Here is a 16380-nt window from a genome sequence, read left to right as displayed (position 1 = left end):
CAACTTCCTCAACGCGTCCTATATCCGTTCCATTTATCCTCAAGTTCTGCCAGCCAAAGCGTCCTTGACGGTAGTGAAAAGACTCTCAGCACCCTTCTGCGGAATCTTTGTCGTCCACGCCGCAACAGTCATACCATGCAACTCCACCTCACCCTTCTCATTCCTCTGCACATCGTTCCCCTTCAATGCCTCCTTGATCACGTTTCTCACCTTCTCCCTCTCCTCACCCTCCAACACGGCAATCTGACTCAATGTGCTAAGTCTGTCCCACAGCGCCTCCTCGGTCAACCAAACACTCCACCTCTCGACGTTTTCTGCAAGGGGCAGAGCGAAGAGAGGATCAGTGGTTGTGACGATGGAGAGAGGGTTGCCAGAGAGTTGCGAGTCAAAGACCGAGCGCCATTTCTCGTGGCGGAAACGAGGTTGGTTATCGTCGAAGGAGAGGATTAGGTCTTGGAGTTTTTGCTCCCAGGCTGTGGTTGCAGAGTGCGATTTTGGTGCATTGTCTGGATCGGGGGCGTTAGATTTTTTGAATTCTTGATGGTCGAGTCTGGTTGTGGCTTCTGTCGTGTGCGGTACTTTGCAGGCGCGTAGCGTTTCTTTGAAGCAAGGAGCTTCTCGGAGAAAAGAAAAAGAGATCACATGCAAGGTATGATGGTGTGCGGTTTGTTTTCGCATCGATACAGCAAAATGGCAAGTATGATGTGCATGTAAGAGGGGTAGAAGGTTTCACACTTACAGTCTTCAATGTTCCAGATCACACCGAAGGCGCCGTGAGGTTGTAGCACACGATTGATCTCTTCCAGGGATTCTCTATTGGCGAACCAGTGGAATGCCTAACGGGAAAGGAAAATGCTATTGTCAGCCTACCTGAATAATGTAGCGTTTCATGATTTTGCTTTGCGAGGGTTCAAAGCGATGACATCGAATCAACTCTCCTAGGCTTCTTGGTACGGAGAAACTGGAAAGTGACATGGGGATCCGGAAGAGGAAATGGAGGGATGGTTAAGTGCAAGATGCAGGCGGGAGGGGCAGATCAATGTCCTACCTGGGCAGCTATAACGGCGTCCACACTCTCATCCTTCAAGGACTTCATGTCGGTGGAGAGACCATCTTGGACGCTGACGCCTTTGAGGTGCTTGTCCTCCAAAACCTTGCGCATGTCGGCATGCGGCTCAATGGCAATGATCTCGTACCCCTCATCTCTGTCGGCCAAGAGCTCAGTGAACTTGCCGGTGCCCGCCGCAAGATCCACCACTGTGGCTTGAGGGCTGTCGGCGACACGTACGCCGTCGAGCAGGACAGAGACGCTGTGGGCGGGGAACGAAGGGCGATGCTTGTCATACAGGGCGGCATTGCTGAACCCGTTCTGCGCAGAGGGGTTGATGCGACCAGATGGAGACGTCATGATGATCTGTGTATGTACAGAGAGAATAATGGCCCGAAGTTGTTCAAGAAGAACGAGCACAGGGTTTGATTGCGATTGACCGGTAAACGAGGATCAAAAGTGTCAAGAAGAATGCAGTGATTGTGGAAAACGCGATCGTTCGACGTCAAGCAAAGCAAAGCATCATCATGCGGGTTGGAAGTGGAGAGCATCAACAAAAGCTCGGGAGATGTGCGGCGGGGAGTGGATTCGAAATGGCTGCACGAACAGACTCACAGGCTACAGCCACACCAACCCCCTCGAACGTGCGGCGATGGCCGATTTCCCTTTGAGGTGTGATGAGATGCATTGAATGCGTCCACGGCATTTCTCTCTGCTGGGGAGGCGTCGTAACATGTACCAGAGGCAAGTATCTAGTATAGATTTCACGCGCAGCTAGTCCCCTGCAGTGGGATTGTCCGAGATGTGAGACTTCCCTTCGGGGATCGCTGCAACGTCTTGACGAGATGAGACAGTGTTCAGATGAAGCCGAAAGGATAGTGGATATCAAATGAAAGGCAAGGAAGAAAAGAAAAGAAAAAGAAGAACAGTGCTCCCCCCTGTTGCTGTTACAGAATGAGGCGTGTGCGGGAGACGGACGGGAAATTTTCTTTCAAATGAAGCTTCTCTTTGCTTCGACTCGTGGAGCGTGTCGCAGATGCAGACGCAGATCCAATTTGTGTGGTCAATGGGCAGCACCAGGATGGCGCCACTGCCGGGTTGAAAGGATCGCAAGCGCATTGCAAAACATTTGCATTGCATCATGAATCACACGTGTAGACACAACAAAGCAGAGACAGCGGCTCATAACGACCAAAGACCAGCAATTCATTATAGATCAAAGCAAAGACACATGGACAGGCCGATTGGGTGACGAGCATTTGAGAGTTGCTATTTTAGAACAGCGCTTGGCAATTGTAGGGAGTCAGAGGAGATGAGTGCATGCTGAGTGTGGAGTCCCCTGGAGTAGTGGTCGACTCTTTGGAGATTCGGTGCAGACATGACCGATTCAGGTGGAGGGCTCAATTGAAGCTTCGCATATCAGAGACGGCAAAACAAGTTGGACGTCGATGTAAAGTTGGTGACAAACTCTGAGGCAAACGGGCAGTGCGGCCAGTAGTGGTGTGTTTGGGTCAGGATAAACACGCGTTCGAGCGGGAGGCTGAGGGCGACATCATCTTGCACGTCCGACTCCCATGTCTACATCTCGCCGAAGCCACAACAGGTTGAATTGGCGAGTGCGGGAAGTGGTTAGCGTTGGAAGTTTAGGACTGTGCTGGATCGTCGGACCATAACCACTCTACGATCTCCTGAAGCGAAAGTACGAAGAGCAGCACGACCGACCACCTTGTTTCTTCCCTTTTTCCCCCTTCCTAATAAGCTGTATCGTTTTGAATTGCTCCAGCAATCGCTCTGTCTCTGTCGCTGCTCGTGCAAATTAGCCCCTCGCTCAGTCGCCAATTAATATCATACAACACATCGGTTACAAGGCCACAGCCCTGCCCCAATCCCGGTCAGTGACGTTCCGACGCTTTTCTTAGCAGCCTTCGAGCAGGAGGCGCAACGGTTTCTTCTCAATCGAAACGCGAACGTTCAGCGGTCGTGGTGCCTTCGAGATCCGAAGTGTCTGCTTCTTCACAACATCGCTGCAGCACTCGACGTTCCTTTCTTCGAAAGTCTCAGCGACTTGGCGCGTCTTGTTGCTGCTGCTGCTGCTGCTGCTGATCCCGTTCCCCTGGAGAACGCCTTTCTCTTCCTGCTCGACGAATCATCTTCAACCACTCTTTCACTGCCAGGAACCGCCGAGCACTACTAACCTCGAGCCAGACATTCCTGTTGATACCTACCTATTCTTACACATTATTCGTACATACCGGTTCCAAGGGCGTTCCTGTCTAGCTCTGCTGTTCCGCATCTTCGACAGTCCATCAACAAAAGTTTAATTCGCTCGCTCAACCAACTCGATCCTCCTTCGCTCATCCCACCGCCTCGCAGGCCTTGTCGGAAACGACAACAGCACCTGGCCTAATACGCACACCACACCGCACAACCTTCTACATGCCTAAGAATCCGCTCAAGAACTTTGCCCGTCGCAAATCGTCTGGAAACGTCCTCGACCTCCCTTCGGAATCCACATCACCTGCACCCGCCTCGTCCAGCTTCCGCGTCCTCGAAAGACCTGACAAGGCAGCAACAGTAGGCAACGGTGGATACCCTGGAGGTCCTGTGAAACGGACAAGCGGCGGGCGCCCAAACTCGAGCATCCTCTTGAACAGAAAGTCGGGCAAGTCGCAGGAGGACTTGATCACAAGCGCAAACAGGTCGGTCACCGGAAAGAGCCAGGCTCGGCCGCACACAGTGTACGGAGCGCTAAAATTGGGCAGGGGTAGTGGCGGAACAGCCCTCTCGGGTTCTTCGGGCTACTTTGACAATTCGTCGTCCTCTGCACGCTACAGCTCTTCGTCTACCCTTCCCTCATCAATCGAGGCAGAACACGAAGCAGAGAACGAAGATCTCTTCCCTCGCAAGACGGCCGCCAACGGTAACAGCAACCTCAGCAGCAACCGCTCTTCGGCCGCGTCCAACGCACTTCCCGAGCCACCGTCGTTTTCGGCCCGCGCAGGCAGGGCCATGTCATTTGGTTTGAGAAGCAAGCAGAACGCAAGCCCCGGCGCCATGACTGCTGCAACAGCTCACATGCCTGATGTGCCCGAGAACAGCTTCATCCGTGATCGCGCAACAACAATGAGCAGCAATGCCAGCACCGCTGTGCCACCGAGGCTCGATGCCAACTTGGGCTCCATGTCAGACTTTGGCAGCGACTTTGGCATGAACATGTTCGAAGGACTGAGCTCGCCCAGACAAGCCAAGAGCAACATGGCAGCGCCGCAACCCGCACACGACAACTACGGCAGATCGGTACGTCGACAACAGTCACCAGGCTTCAGCAATTACAACAACGCTTACCAACAACCTCCTCCTCGACAGGCCTCCCAGCCCTTGCCCACCCCTCCTGTAGCTCGTAATCAGCCTACACCCTCGCCCGAGGCCGAACTCGAGCTCGAGCCTGAGACTCGTCACAGACCAACCAATCTGTCTGCCGCGTCGGCCAATCGCTACTCGTGGGCCAGCCGAACTTCTAACGATGGACTAATGTCTCCAGCCCTGGGTTCCGATATCTCTTCGCCTCCGCTCAACCCTCCCTCGACCTTCGCTCGTTTCAGACCCGGATACCAACCCGTACCAGATCGTTACGGATCACCTGCCAACGAGCCCGAACACGAGAGATCCAACAGCTATTCCAGCGAAGACGATGTTTCCCGCCCCATCTCGAGGACCAGATCGCCCCTGGTCGAGTCGTACACAGCATCCAGTTCCCCACAAAAAGTCACGCCAGCCACCAGAAACCCCACCATTGCGGCAGTTGGCAGAGACGACTCGAACTCAGAATCCCAGCACACGACTCCTCGTGCTAACAACCTGCGTCCTACAAGCAACACCTCGGATGGTATGTTCGATCACTCTCCCAATGGTCCTACTAGCCGCGCGATGCACCCTGCAGCTGCCCCCGTGGCCCCCAGAAGCCAGTCTGGACAGTTCTCGCCCACCAAAAGAATGACAAGGAAGGAGTTCGAAGCTCAGCGCAAAGAGGTCAGTCCTGAAGAGAGCGAAGAGTCCGGACATTCTGAGGAGGAAGGTTACGATGACGACGACGATGAGGCCGAACGCCAAGCAGAGCTTGCTCGCCAGAGGCGCAAGCAGGAGGCCAACATGTCTGTATACAGACAGCAGATGAAGAAGGTCGCAGGCGGGAATCCCTCTGAGCTTCCTTCGCCCACATCTCGCCCAAGTCTGGACCGCGCCTCGTACAGCGCACCCGGCCTCACAAGGGATTTCTCCAATGTCAGTCTTGGTGCACAGCAAGAGGAGGAAGAGGACGATGAAGTTCCCCTAGGCATCCTTCAGGCTCACGGCTTCCCAAGCAGGAACCGTCCTCCAACTCGCCTTGCAAGCGCCCCACCTACTCCTGGTAGTGCCGGCTCGGTGGTTAACGGCGGCATGGGAGGAGGCAACCTTCCCGTCTTTGCTCGCAATCTTCCCGCGGATCCCTACTTCGGCGCTGGTCTCGTCAACCCTGCCAACCGTGAATCACTTGCTTTCGGTTCTGGCGGCTCGGTGTATGGCGGAGCATCTCCTTCTATGTATCAGATGCCTCAGATGCCTCAGATGGCGCCTCCTCAACAAATGCCTGGTATGCCTCAGGCAGGTGGTGGTCTTGTTGGTGTCATCGCTGGTGAGGAGCGTGCTCGTGCTGCCAGACGTGTCAACCACAACGCCGGACCTGCTTTCAACGCAAACGGAGTCCCACTTCCTGGAAACATGAACAACAACATGCCTCAGATGATGCCACGATCAAATTCGATGATGAGTATGGGTGGTTTCATGCCTCAGATGCCCCAAATGCCGCAGATGATGGGTGCAGACCAACAGAACACGCAGCAAATGATGCAACTGATGGCGATGCAGACCCAGATGATGCAGCAGATGATGGCGATGCAAGGTGGTCAAATGCAGCAAATGCCCCAGATGCCCCAGATGCACCCTCAGCAGATGCAGAACGGTTTCCCCAACATGCTGCCCAACGGTATGCAGAGACCTGTGTCTATGGGCGGTCCCAATGGGCAGCGTCCCGGTATGCTTGGTCCTCAAGGCTCCATGCACCAGCAACAGCGATCGAGCACCATGACCAACCTGCAGCCTCCAGGCTATGCTGGATCAATGTACGACTATAGTCTCAGCGCACCTAACGGAGGCTACACTCCCTCAATCGCTCCTAGTGAGCGCAGCAACGTCGGTATGCCATCTCGTTACCGCCCTGTGACTATGGAAGGCTCTACTAGCCGCACTGCGAGCATGACTTCCCAATCTGGCATTCAGAACTTCCCTCAGAAGAACGCTTCGAACGGTTCATTCTTGAACCCCAACAACATTCCTGCAACCAATGGCAGCAACGTACCACGAACCACCATCAAGGTCATTGACAAACCCAAGGGCTCGCCCAGATCGCCCCAGCCCAGGCCCGAGGAGGAGGATGATGATGAAGGCTGGGCTCAGCTGCGCAAGAAGAGAGAAGAGCGCAAGAAGCGCGGCCCAAACGGCAAATCTCAGGAGCAGACTTTGGAGGAGCTGTACCAGGGCTTCAACTAGGACCTTGAAGCATGCCACACGAAACCAACAATCACCATTCTTATCTCGGACGCCGAAAAATTCTTCTTCGGCAACACTGTCTATAGACTTCTATTCTCTCTTTGTCCAGCCCCCCTTTTCTTCTCTTCCATCACCCTAGTACTTCTTGTCTTTTCTTTTTTACTCTTTTGCACTGCCGAAAGCAACCTGTTTCTACCTATTGTTCTTCAACCCCCTCCTCTTATCATCTCTTATGTTTCATCACCACGGCGTTGGTTCTTTTTTATCTTTGCATTTACAACACACTCAAAATGGAGCCGCAGCGAAGAAGGAAACGAATGTATGGGGTATTCTTCTTGGGAGTGAGATGGGGCTCTCTTGCCAGAAACACAAAAAGGACGAATGTGAAAGTGTAATTGAGTCAAAAGCGAGACAAAGTAAGAATAATAAGAGAAGTCTGTTTTATTTTGATTCAAGCCTGTTTTCTTGTTCTTCGTTTATCCGTGCTGTTGTGGTTGTGTCCGTCATGTGATAGGGGAGGAGAGATGGTATTTGTACTAGGTATGTTGGTCTGTCTCCTCATTTCTCAAGCTCATCATCAGTCAATGCTGTCTTTGTAGCGTCCCATAGCGATGCGCCATTCTCTCGGCACCATGAGCACATCCAAGAGAGCTATCGAGGCGATCTGGCTCTCAAGCCGTCCATGCCGTCTATGTCACTTCCATGGTCGTCCTCCTCATCGATACCAATATATCACAAACGCTCACGCCTTCCTGAGTTGTTTCAGGACATTGAGTCTGCTCCTCTGAGCCACCAGGTCCGCCACTGCACCAGCCAGAGCCTCCTTGAAGTATCGCTCAAACTTGGCCTCCAAATCTAAGAGCACATCCGGTTCTTTGGCGAGGCCTTTTTGGATCGTTTCTTTGATGATTTCTCTAGCCGAGATACTTTGAAGCGTGTCTTGAATCAACAGCATTGTGGCATTATCGACCATCGTCATGGCTTTTTCGACGCAGGTGTCGTACATGCCCTTGAGATTTGCTTTCATCAACACATCGAGAGATTTCTTACGGCTGCGCCAGAGGTCAGCCACATTTCGCGCAACTGTAGAAATCACTAGTCGAACTTACGCGACAACATCGACATCAAGTTTCTTCACCATAGTCGCCAAAGCATCGACGTCGTGCTTGCAATCCAGCACTTTCTGCTTGTCTGGTCCCCAGCACTGGCCCGTCGCTGCCCTACTGAGATCACTTTGCAGTCTCTTTATCTTGAGGGAGATGGGCTCGAGAGAGTTGTGAGGGATGTATGTATTTGCGATGGGCGGTGGGGAGGTCATGATGGTATTGTCGTTTGTTCTGAGCAGAGTGGATTGTTGTTGTACTTGGAGGTTGAGAAAGTGCGATGACGAGTTGAGGGGGGTATGGTCGCGGTCAAGGTCTATGCGAGCGATCTTCACGCGCTTGCGAGGTGGACTGTTGGTGCTTGGGTGACGGCGACTAAATGAGGAAGAGTTCGACATGTTTGCTTGATTTGACACGCGTATCGATGTGTTGCAGTGGAAATCGAGGTGTTGCAGAAAGTAAGTCATGTTGGTTTTCCATTCATACATAGAGTAATCGTGCTCTTTCACTTTTCATCTCGTCGTCAAGCTAACCCATTTTCTCGCCGAGCCAGTCGTCTCCGTCGCATAATCCGTCTCGCGCTACAGATACATGCTCGTGTCTGCTAAAGTGTTGATCACAGCATTTCCGTGCTTCTTCCATTGATCCTCTAAGCCGCGCTTGAACTCGCTCATGGCGCGCTCCATCATCACACGTTGAATGTGACGCTCGACCTTCTCTTCAAAATCCGCAAGTGGTTCCGGATCCTCCTCGATGACTTTCTGAATCTGGACTCTCAAAGTTCCCTGGCTGTGGAACCATCTGTGATAAGTGACATCTTTGAGAGTTGCTTCAAACTTGGCTAGTCTTGAGAATTGCTTGTCGATTATCTTCTCGATACCAATTTGGACGAGGAACTTGAGAGTCTCGGCCACTCTGCCAGACTGTTAGTGCTTGGGTGCTACCGGCTGTAAAGAAGCGTACATACTTGAGTTGGTACGCAGAAGAGCCGTTACCATCGGCATTGTCGTTGTACTTGGGAGAATTGTGCAAGACGTCTTCAGAATCCCGAGCTAGAGCAGGGCTCACAGGTATGATTTCCAGACTTTCGAGTGTGTCACGAAGACTGTTGGCGATGTCTTCACAGTTTCTCAGCGAATCCGCCATCACGTGTTCGTTAATCGTCACGGGCATGTACGAGGACCACGTGCTGGCGAAACCTTGAAGCTCGGCGGCCTGAAACACCATGCTGGAGAGATCCTCGGATGCCACAGAGTGAGTGACATGTCCAGCCGTGATGATAGTGGGAGCGTCGCCGGCGAGAGTGGACTCGGAGGTCGTGCTGCTCATTTTCAGGCGCTTAGGATGTGGCTGAGACGGCTGGAATGCGAATCTGGCCAATACTTTTGATGGCACGAGGGCCATTTCGCATCAGAGACGCAACGATAGATGAACCCTCCACCGTCCTTCAGACCGTCACCGGCATCAAAACCTCTCTTGACAAGATCAAGTCTACTCCAGCGGTCTCGTAAGTCTGAGCGTAACTACACGTATGCCCATCCTGATATGGATATATAGCACGCCTGATTCCTCCACATCTGGAGACATTCCCGCCGAGTCCAAGACGGCTACTCTTCCAGTCTGCAAAGAACTCATCGCGGTGGGTCTTGAGAATATCTTGGAGGACATTCTCGAAAAGCTCTTGGAACTCAGCACTCAGGGTGACGTCGCTGCTGGCATAGTATTTCGATTCTTCGAAGACCATTGCGACGATAAGGCGACGATGGGTGAGTTCGGTCCAATACTCTGGAAGGCTGTGGACGAGAACCCTGAGTTCATCTGTGAGTTTACAACTCGCACCAGGAAGATGGCCATTGATTTCTTCACACGTAAATCACATGAGGTGTTAGCGGAAGGACTGGTCGAGAAGCTCAGCAACATGTGAAGAGTCATCAGAGAGGACTCCCGTGACTCGTGTACACCGCGATAGCGGATCATAGTACAGGGGAATCAGAATTACGGTGGAACGAATTGCAGCGAGAGGAAAAAGACACCGTTGGCATCGTCATCCAACCAGCGAGGTTATCAAGCAACAGGTAGTAGAACAAATTCAAGACTACGAACAAATTGCCATCCCACAGACTTGTGACTTGTAGAATCTTGCATTGCTCTTTCATATACCTCTCTTTCAATACGTACTCCTACAAATCAGCCCAGCAAACAACTCAAATTCCGCTCCGTCCACGATGTCGATAGAATAATAAGAAAAAAGCGAAGAAAAAAGAAAAAAGGGGTAATCCTCACGATCGAACTCACCACCTCCAACCGCAGCAAAAAGTAGCATTTGCCGACGCTACTACTCCCGGCGTATACAATTATCACAGTTGGCGGTGAATTACGTCCTGTACAGAGGATCTGGGATCTCCCTTCAGCCAGACTACCGTGTGGATTTAGGGAAGGGATGCGAGGAGACCAACTTTCTTGAACTATATAGCTTGAGGAGTGAAGGACAATGGTTTACTTGAGATCAAGGCGGAGTTCTCCTTGTGGTGTTTGATAGACGATGAGTTCTTTGTTTTGCTTTGGTTCTATCTCAATGGACTCTGGGTCGCTCCTTCTTTGACAGGAGCACTCAGGGGCTTATCATCCTTCCGATAACACACTTTTGGACTTCGTATTCTCAAGGCCTTTGTTCTTCAACCGCCATTTCCAAGACGGTCGCGTTGCTTCACCGTCGTCTGTTCTCAAAAGTTTCCACCAACGATACCAAAGGAGAACACGCCCTTTCCCAGCTCAACGCGGCAAGAAGGACAATACCACTTTGCCTTCTTGTTGGGCAAGCCAGCCAGATGAACGCACGGAAGATGAAACCACTCGATTTTGCAGCCCTATTGCCGAAATATGTTAGTCTGGATAGTCGAAATCTAGGGAAGGGAGAGAAGAGTGCTCACGTCGTTGTCACAGGCAATCATTGTGCCAGAAGCCTTTTGAGCACAAATGCAGTAGAGTCTGTCGTCAGAGTCTGAAGTGGTCTCAGGAGCGGCTCTTGAGGATTTGGTAGATGTGGCCTTCTCGTCAGCCTTGTCGGACTCTGTGCTGGTGTTGGAAGACATTGCGGTGCACTGTTGAGTATCAGTATTGTGCTCTGGATGCAGTGTTTGGGATGAGTGCAACCTGTCTTGAGCTATTGCTCGAAGGTTGGATCATGAGATCAAGACACGATCGAGAGCGAGGATATATGCCTTTTCAGAGCTGGCTCTGGTTGTCTACAAAGCGATTCATTCATCGTTGGACCTTGATCACAACGGAGCAACGATATAAAAGCCTATTATGGTGTAGAAACTTCAGGAGTTCGGCGAAGAAGGACAATAGAGTCATTGGAACCTCTGGGAAAGCCTACTGGGAAGAATAGCCCAAGTCTCTCGCATTCAGACTACCACCCTTGACGACTACACTCATCTGATCCTTTCAGCTTGTACTTGCACTTAACGCTTCCTGGTTCTTCCAGTGGCTTGGTTGGGCTTCCTATCTTTGTCGACACAGCCATTACTGTAGACACCAAGTCTGAGCTTCTTACGACAGTCCTTACAGTACCAATCCACATTCTCAGCAGGTGGTCTCACCAGCTCGACGCATGCTGTATGGAACCACTTTCCTTTGCAATGAGGGTCTTCGCAGTTCTTGCACTCGATCATGGTGCTTCCAGTATATTCGCCGTTACAGATGCACCAATTTGTTCGGCCCTCATCATCGGAGGCAGGGTTCGAATCTTCTTCGCTGTCTGGGGAGGTAGGTTGAGTTGGCTTCTCGTTTTCGGTGTCGCTAGGTGTGGAGCTGCCAGCTGTAGAGTCGTTCTGCTCGAGTACGTCTTGCATGGCGATATTCTCATCGTTGACAGAGGGCGATCTTATATCTTGAACAGTCTCGGCTGCTACAGTATCGAGCAGCACAGTGTCGTCTTGTTCATCAAGACTTTGTTGGGTGGTTAAAGTAGAATCTTTGTCTGTGTCGATGTTGTGTGGTGAGTCGAGCTGTGTGCCTTCTCCATCGATCTCTGTAAATTCTTCTTCCATGTCATCATCTTGGTCTGCGGCAGTGGCGTCCTCGTCTGGGTCCGCAGGATCTTCTGCATCGCCGTTGATCTCAACACGTCGAAGACGATCACCCGGAATCCAAGGCAATTGGTTGTGGTTGGAAGGAACGCCCTCAGCAGAAATCCAGGGGTTGACAATGACGGGCCGGAACTTCTCACAAGGGGCTCGTCGCAAATGATTGACTTTCCAGACAAGATTTCTGCCACTATATTCGACGTCAGCACCATGTCCGTTACACGGATTGAAAACGCCGAACAACGAGGAGACTTACCGCTTGTATAGCAAACACTCCAGAACAGGTAGGGCAAGCATATCGATCACTCGACCATTGATTCCAGTGTCCAGCGCTCTGATCCATGCATCCACTTCACCGCGCGTGAGATTTTCAGGGGCGGGGAGGTTGGGTTCTTCAGCGAGGTGGGCTGCGATAGACCGTACCAGCGTCATGGTCTGTTCGGCGGAGTTGATGTAATCGACAGCCATGATGGGCTGGAAGCGGCGCGAATCGCTCAATACCTGTGAGATAGGAGAAGATGGATGTATTGTTGTATAAAGTGTGGTGTATTCCAATTTGGCAATGCTGTTGTTATTTTGGCGACTTGCTTGTTCTGCGTGTTGAGTTGAGGTAAAAGTTGATTGTGGATCGCGCAACGAAGCGCGCTCTTTGATCTTTCGTGTTGCAACGATGTGTGAAGCGAGCGAAAGTCTCTCCTTCCGCACAAAGCTCCAAGACAAGTGAAATGTTGCAAGCTTTGTTCGATTCGTGCTGATCTTCATGCAGCTGGAGTGTATGAAGCGGGAAGATGGGACGAGCAAGTTAGGCAGCAGACGGAGTCGTGTACGTTGGACTACAAGACAAGGGAGAGCAGCTACACTTTCTGAGAAATGGTGAGCATTAGGAAGAAGGGCTTGAAGCTACATAAATATCAGCGATATGTATATCTCCGATCCTTCTAGTGCAGACAGTCCTCGTGCTATATTGCCTCGAAGACGTTTTCAATACTGTTCTTGATACCCTCAGGCACCCTTGTGTCGAGATTGTAGAAAATTTGCCACCTGTGCTTGAAGGCCTTTTTCTGGTCTAGGGGAATTACTGGGCCCATCTGTAGACAGCTCAGATAGCTCTCAAAGAAAGAGTCGCCATTGATTTCGCTGAGTTCCATGGTAGCGTTGACGTTCATGGTTTTCAACACTGCGCGTTCCATAAATGTTACGAAGTCGCTCGGAAGCTCCGGTCTGCAAAGGAGGCGAATAGTAACACCCTTGTTGCCTGCTTGAGAGTCGAATTTATCAACTCTTCTCTTGATAGCATCCAGGTCGTTCATGAATAGTGGTGCAACCTCGGATTTGACTGTGATGGTGATCTTGCAGAGTGTGTACACTTCTTGGGTGATCTGAAGACGGGCGCCTAGTAGACCTGGTACACCGTCGCGGAAGAAGTGGTGTTCTTGTTGCAAGACATTCTCGTATACCATGAGCCGAGCTTCGAGCGGGAGATTGAAGAAGTTCATCCTGGCGGAATATCGGCCGGTTGACTCGTGTGTGATGTAACACGTTGGGATTTTTGATGAGTGTATGTTCAGAGAAGTTGAGATGTGGATGGGATTTAGTGTGGCGTAAGTGGTTCAGACTTTGTGATTCGCGAGACTTGAGAGATCGTGCTCTTTGGAACAAGTTCAACTTCGGCGAGGCGTACTCTGTCATCTTCCGTGATTCTCTGCGATCGTCCTTTTGCTCCGGCGGATATAGGTGGTTTGAGCAAGTTTTGCCAGATCTTCTTCGCCGATTCGTCGAATCAATATCGGTATAGGTAGGCAGCAGCGTCGAAGCCGTGATCCTCAGGCTTGGGCCAAAACCACCGCTATCGATCTTGTCAGGCGAGAGACAAGATGAGTAAGCAAAATGTGTGATCATGAGCGCCCTGAGCAGATATATGGACAAAGCCCACTTCGCTCGTTTCCTTTCTGTTTCTCATCAGACCCTTGCTCATATGACACGTACGTGCATCCACCCCATTTTCATACTGACAGTGTTCAGGCACCGGTACAATCAGCTTGTACCTCTTCGCGGTGTACCGGACTAGTAGCCTCAGGGTGAAGCCATACCAAGCTGCTGACGTCGACCATCCGACCACTCTCCTCGATGACGACTGACGGACCCGACCGGAACGAACGTACGAGCGACACCGAATGAACGAGCGACACCGAATGAACGAGCGACATCGAATCTAAGCACCGACCAATCAAACGGATGACTGGGGTGTAGGTGGGTAGGTGGAGGTAGTTGTGATAAGGTTCAACCAGCGATGCGATGCAGGCAGGCTGCTCAGCCGTAGAGAGTGGAAGCAGGTGGACGCATCTGAAATAACCCGAAGAGGAGGTAGTTTAGTAGCATTTGGATGAAACTTGATGAACTTCATCTCAGACGGACGCGTCTGCAAGCAGAACAGCTTTGACAAAAATCCGCGGCGCAATCCGCGTTAACAACTTCATTGTTCTTCTGGTTTCCAACCGGGGTTCGAAGGGGGCATGTATTGGTTGGATGGATATGGATGCATCTTGATTCTGTTGAACAGCCAGAAGAGGTAGATCGAAGATGTGATGCGGGCATAGTGTTAGGAGAATGCCTCTCTCATCGATGATTACATTGACTTTTTAAATTGGCGACTCAGAAACGGCGTGCAGGGCATTTGTCCACTGACTGGTGTGAGAGAGCTGATGAACGAGAATAGAGTCACATGAGAATGATGTTCCGTAGACATGAACGCAACAACCAGTCCCGTCTTTGCTGGATCAACGTGCTTGACGTTCGTCATTCTATTTTTTCCCGCCGTCAATGGTGTCTTCAGCTCGTGATGCTTTAGAATTCAGCTCGTCAAGTTGTCTCTTTCGCGCGACAAGCGCTCTCATTCCGCGGACGTCCTCGTATCCTTTGGGCATACAGACTTCGGATTCTTGCTTCATATAACAAGCATGACAGCTGTACGAATGTGGCTGGGTAATAGACTGCCAAACGAAGCGTAAGCCGCGTAGTCTTGTAAGACCACAAGACTCACACCGATGCTGAACTGGAGTTGTATGAATCACGGGGCGATGCGTTTTCCAAGGGAGCTCGCAAACCCATGCCCACCGGTCGTTTCTGACCCATGCTGAAATGAGGCATGAGAGCTTGTGCTGGGGATTGGTGGCATATAGCTCTCTGTGCCTTTCGAGTTCCTTCTCTGCAAAATCTGGATTCATCTCATGCACGCGGCGCATGTAGTTACGCTTGTAGGCGTTCATTCTCTGATGCCACTCTTGATTGGTTCGTCTAAGTCGCTTCCTTCGCTCATTTTCTACCATATTCCTTGAGGAGCCACCCTTCAGATACGCATTGGAAGCTGAGAATAGCCTTGATTCGATCAAGGCATATGACTTCTTCGCGACCGAGCCAGCATCTCGGAACAGTATCGGCCACATGGTGAAATTGATGCTGGCTGCGCTAAGCAGAAGGGCAAGGTGCGGTAAACAAGGTGGGAAGTGCGAACAAACGTCCGAGGGAACATCATCACGGTCGGTGACGCACGGGCGTCGATTTTTTGGTCTCTGCAGCAATTCGATTCTGCTCCGCTAACAAGACAACCAGTCCAACTCTCGTCAAGATCCAGCACATATCTCTCCCTGAAACCAAAGAAAGTCGAGTCGCATATTCTCGTCTGAGCCAGCCCTGTGTTTCTTTCACCGTTGAAACCTACGTCGAATCACACAAATCATCATGGCACCACGACAAGCACCGCGGGCACCGCCAGCAAAACGCCGCAAGACAACCACTCAAGTCGACGAGTTGAAGTTCGACCCAGAAGCCCGCAATGAGTGGCTCACGGGTTTCCGCAAGAGAAAGCAACAGCGCATCAAGCACGCTCAAGAACAATCCGCAAAAATTGAGAAGGAAGAGAAGGTCAAGGCGAGGAAAGAGGTTTGCATTACTCTCCATGTCAACTATTCTAACCCAAAAGCAAGACACTGACATGAGAACCTCAGATGCGCGACCAGAGAAAAGTAGACCTAGAACGCCATGTCGCCGAAGTAAACGACCTGCTCAGAAAAGCAAACAAGGACTCAGACGACGATTCATCTGGTGCAGAAGACGAAGAGGAATGGGGTGGCATTGCTTCACCGCCTAGACCTTCCATCGATGGTGTAGACGAATACGTCGACGAAGACAAATACACAACAGTCACTATTGAGGCTATGGACGACGCAAAGGCTTTCACACAAGATTCGGATGACGAAGAGCAGACTACTGTCGTAAAAGAGGATGCAGAGTCTAAGGAGGGCGATGTGGTCAAGAAGAAGATGGTCTGGTCAAAAGGCAAGAAGGTGGATCCCAAGAGCAAGCCCAAGAAGAAGAAGTTCAGATATGAGAGCAAGGGCGAGAGAAAAGAGACGCGCAACAAGCAAAAGGCAAAGAACGCCGCTGCGAAGAAGGCCAGGACGGAAAAGTGATGGACGCACTACGATTCGTTTCACAAGCACGCATGATACCCAAATAAGCAGTTTGTTCAGACATGTCAAAGGAGAAGCTTCCATTA

General features: G+C 51.3%; 9 protein-coding genes across 9 annotated transcripts; 3 read left to right on the top strand and 6 right to left on the bottom strand.

Annotated features, from left to right (window-relative positions):
• Positions 1–39: 39 nt before the first annotated feature.
• Positions 40–1408, bottom strand: M436DRAFT_79252 (S-adenosyl-L-methionine-dependent methyltransferase; the record flags this gene model as incomplete). Its single annotated transcript, XM_013575025.1, has 3 exons — positions 40–506; positions 740–836; positions 1049–1408. The coding sequence occupies 3 exons, from the start codon at positions 1406–1408 to the stop codon at positions 40–42; spliced, it is 924 nt and encodes a 307-aa protein (XP_013430479.1).
• A 2076-nt stretch (positions 1409–3484) lies between these two features.
• On the top strand, positions 3485–6634 carry M436DRAFT_61275 (uncharacterized protein; the record flags this gene model as incomplete). Its single annotated transcript, XM_013574839.1, has 1 exon — positions 3485–6634. The coding sequence occupies one exon, from the start codon at positions 3485–3487 to the stop codon at positions 6632–6634; it is 3150 nt and encodes a 1049-aa protein (XP_013430293.1).
• Positions 6635–7376: 742 nt separating this feature from the next.
• Positions 7377–9141, bottom strand: M436DRAFT_61274 (uncharacterized protein; the record flags this gene model as incomplete). The annotated part of the gene is made up of 4 exons (XM_013574838.1): positions 7377–7686; positions 7744–8112; positions 8329–8652; positions 8705–9141. The coding sequence occupies 4 exons, from the start codon at positions 9139–9141 to the stop codon at positions 7377–7379; spliced, it is 1440 nt and encodes a 479-aa protein (XP_013430292.1).
• M436DRAFT_79248 (uncharacterized protein) lies at positions 9126–9661 on the top strand (the record flags this gene model as incomplete). Its single annotated transcript, XM_013575024.1, has 2 exons — positions 9126–9244; positions 9295–9661. The coding sequence occupies 2 exons, from the start codon at positions 9126–9128 to the stop codon at positions 9659–9661; spliced, it is 486 nt and encodes a 161-aa protein (XP_013430478.1).
• An 805-nt stretch (positions 9662–10466) lies between these two features.
• Positions 10467–10757, bottom strand: M436DRAFT_30906 (uncharacterized protein; the record flags this gene model as incomplete). Its single annotated transcript, XM_013574513.1, has 2 exons — positions 10467–10604; positions 10668–10757. Coding segments are annotated over 2 exons (228 nt in total), but the record flags the coding sequence as incomplete, so codon positions are not given.
• Positions 10758–11201: 444 nt separating this feature from the next.
• Positions 11202–12293, bottom strand: M436DRAFT_39844 (uncharacterized protein; the record flags this gene model as incomplete). The annotated part of the gene is made up of 2 exons (XM_013574624.1): positions 11202–12009; positions 12082–12293. 2 exons carry the CDS (start codon positions 12291–12293, stop codon positions 11202–11204), a joined length of 1020 nt encoding a protein of 339 aa, XP_013430078.1.
• Positions 12294–12784: 491 nt separating this feature from the next.
• M436DRAFT_40262 (uncharacterized protein) lies at positions 12785–13348 on the bottom strand (the record flags this gene model as incomplete). Its single annotated transcript, XM_013574697.1, has 1 exon — positions 12785–13348. A coding segment is annotated over one exon (564 nt), but the record flags the coding sequence as incomplete, so codon positions are not given.
• Positions 13349–14626: 1278 nt separating this feature from the next.
• M436DRAFT_61271 (uncharacterized protein) lies at positions 14627–15268 on the bottom strand (the record flags this gene model as incomplete). The annotated part of the gene is made up of 1 exon (XM_013574837.1): positions 14627–15268. The coding sequence occupies one exon, from the start codon at positions 15266–15268 to the stop codon at positions 14627–14629; it is 642 nt and encodes a 213-aa protein (XP_013430291.1).
• A 322-nt stretch (positions 15269–15590) lies between these two features.
• On the top strand, positions 15591–16294 carry M436DRAFT_27704 (uncharacterized protein; the record flags this gene model as incomplete). The annotated part of the gene is made up of 2 exons (XM_013574511.2): positions 15591–15764; positions 15830–16294. Coding segments are annotated over 2 exons (639 nt in total), but the record flags the coding sequence as incomplete, so codon positions are not given.
• Positions 16295–16380: the final 86 nt, after the last annotated feature.

This window comes from Aureobasidium namibiae, assembly GCF_000721765.1.
Source record: "Aureobasidium namibiae CBS 147.97 unplaced genomic scaffold scaffold_3, whole genome shotgun sequence".
In the NCBI taxonomy this organism is placed as follows: domain Eukaryota; kingdom Fungi; phylum Ascomycota; class Dothideomycetes; order Dothideales; family Saccotheciaceae; genus Aureobasidium; species Aureobasidium namibiae.
This window is presented reverse-complemented; position numbering and strand designations above follow the sequence as displayed.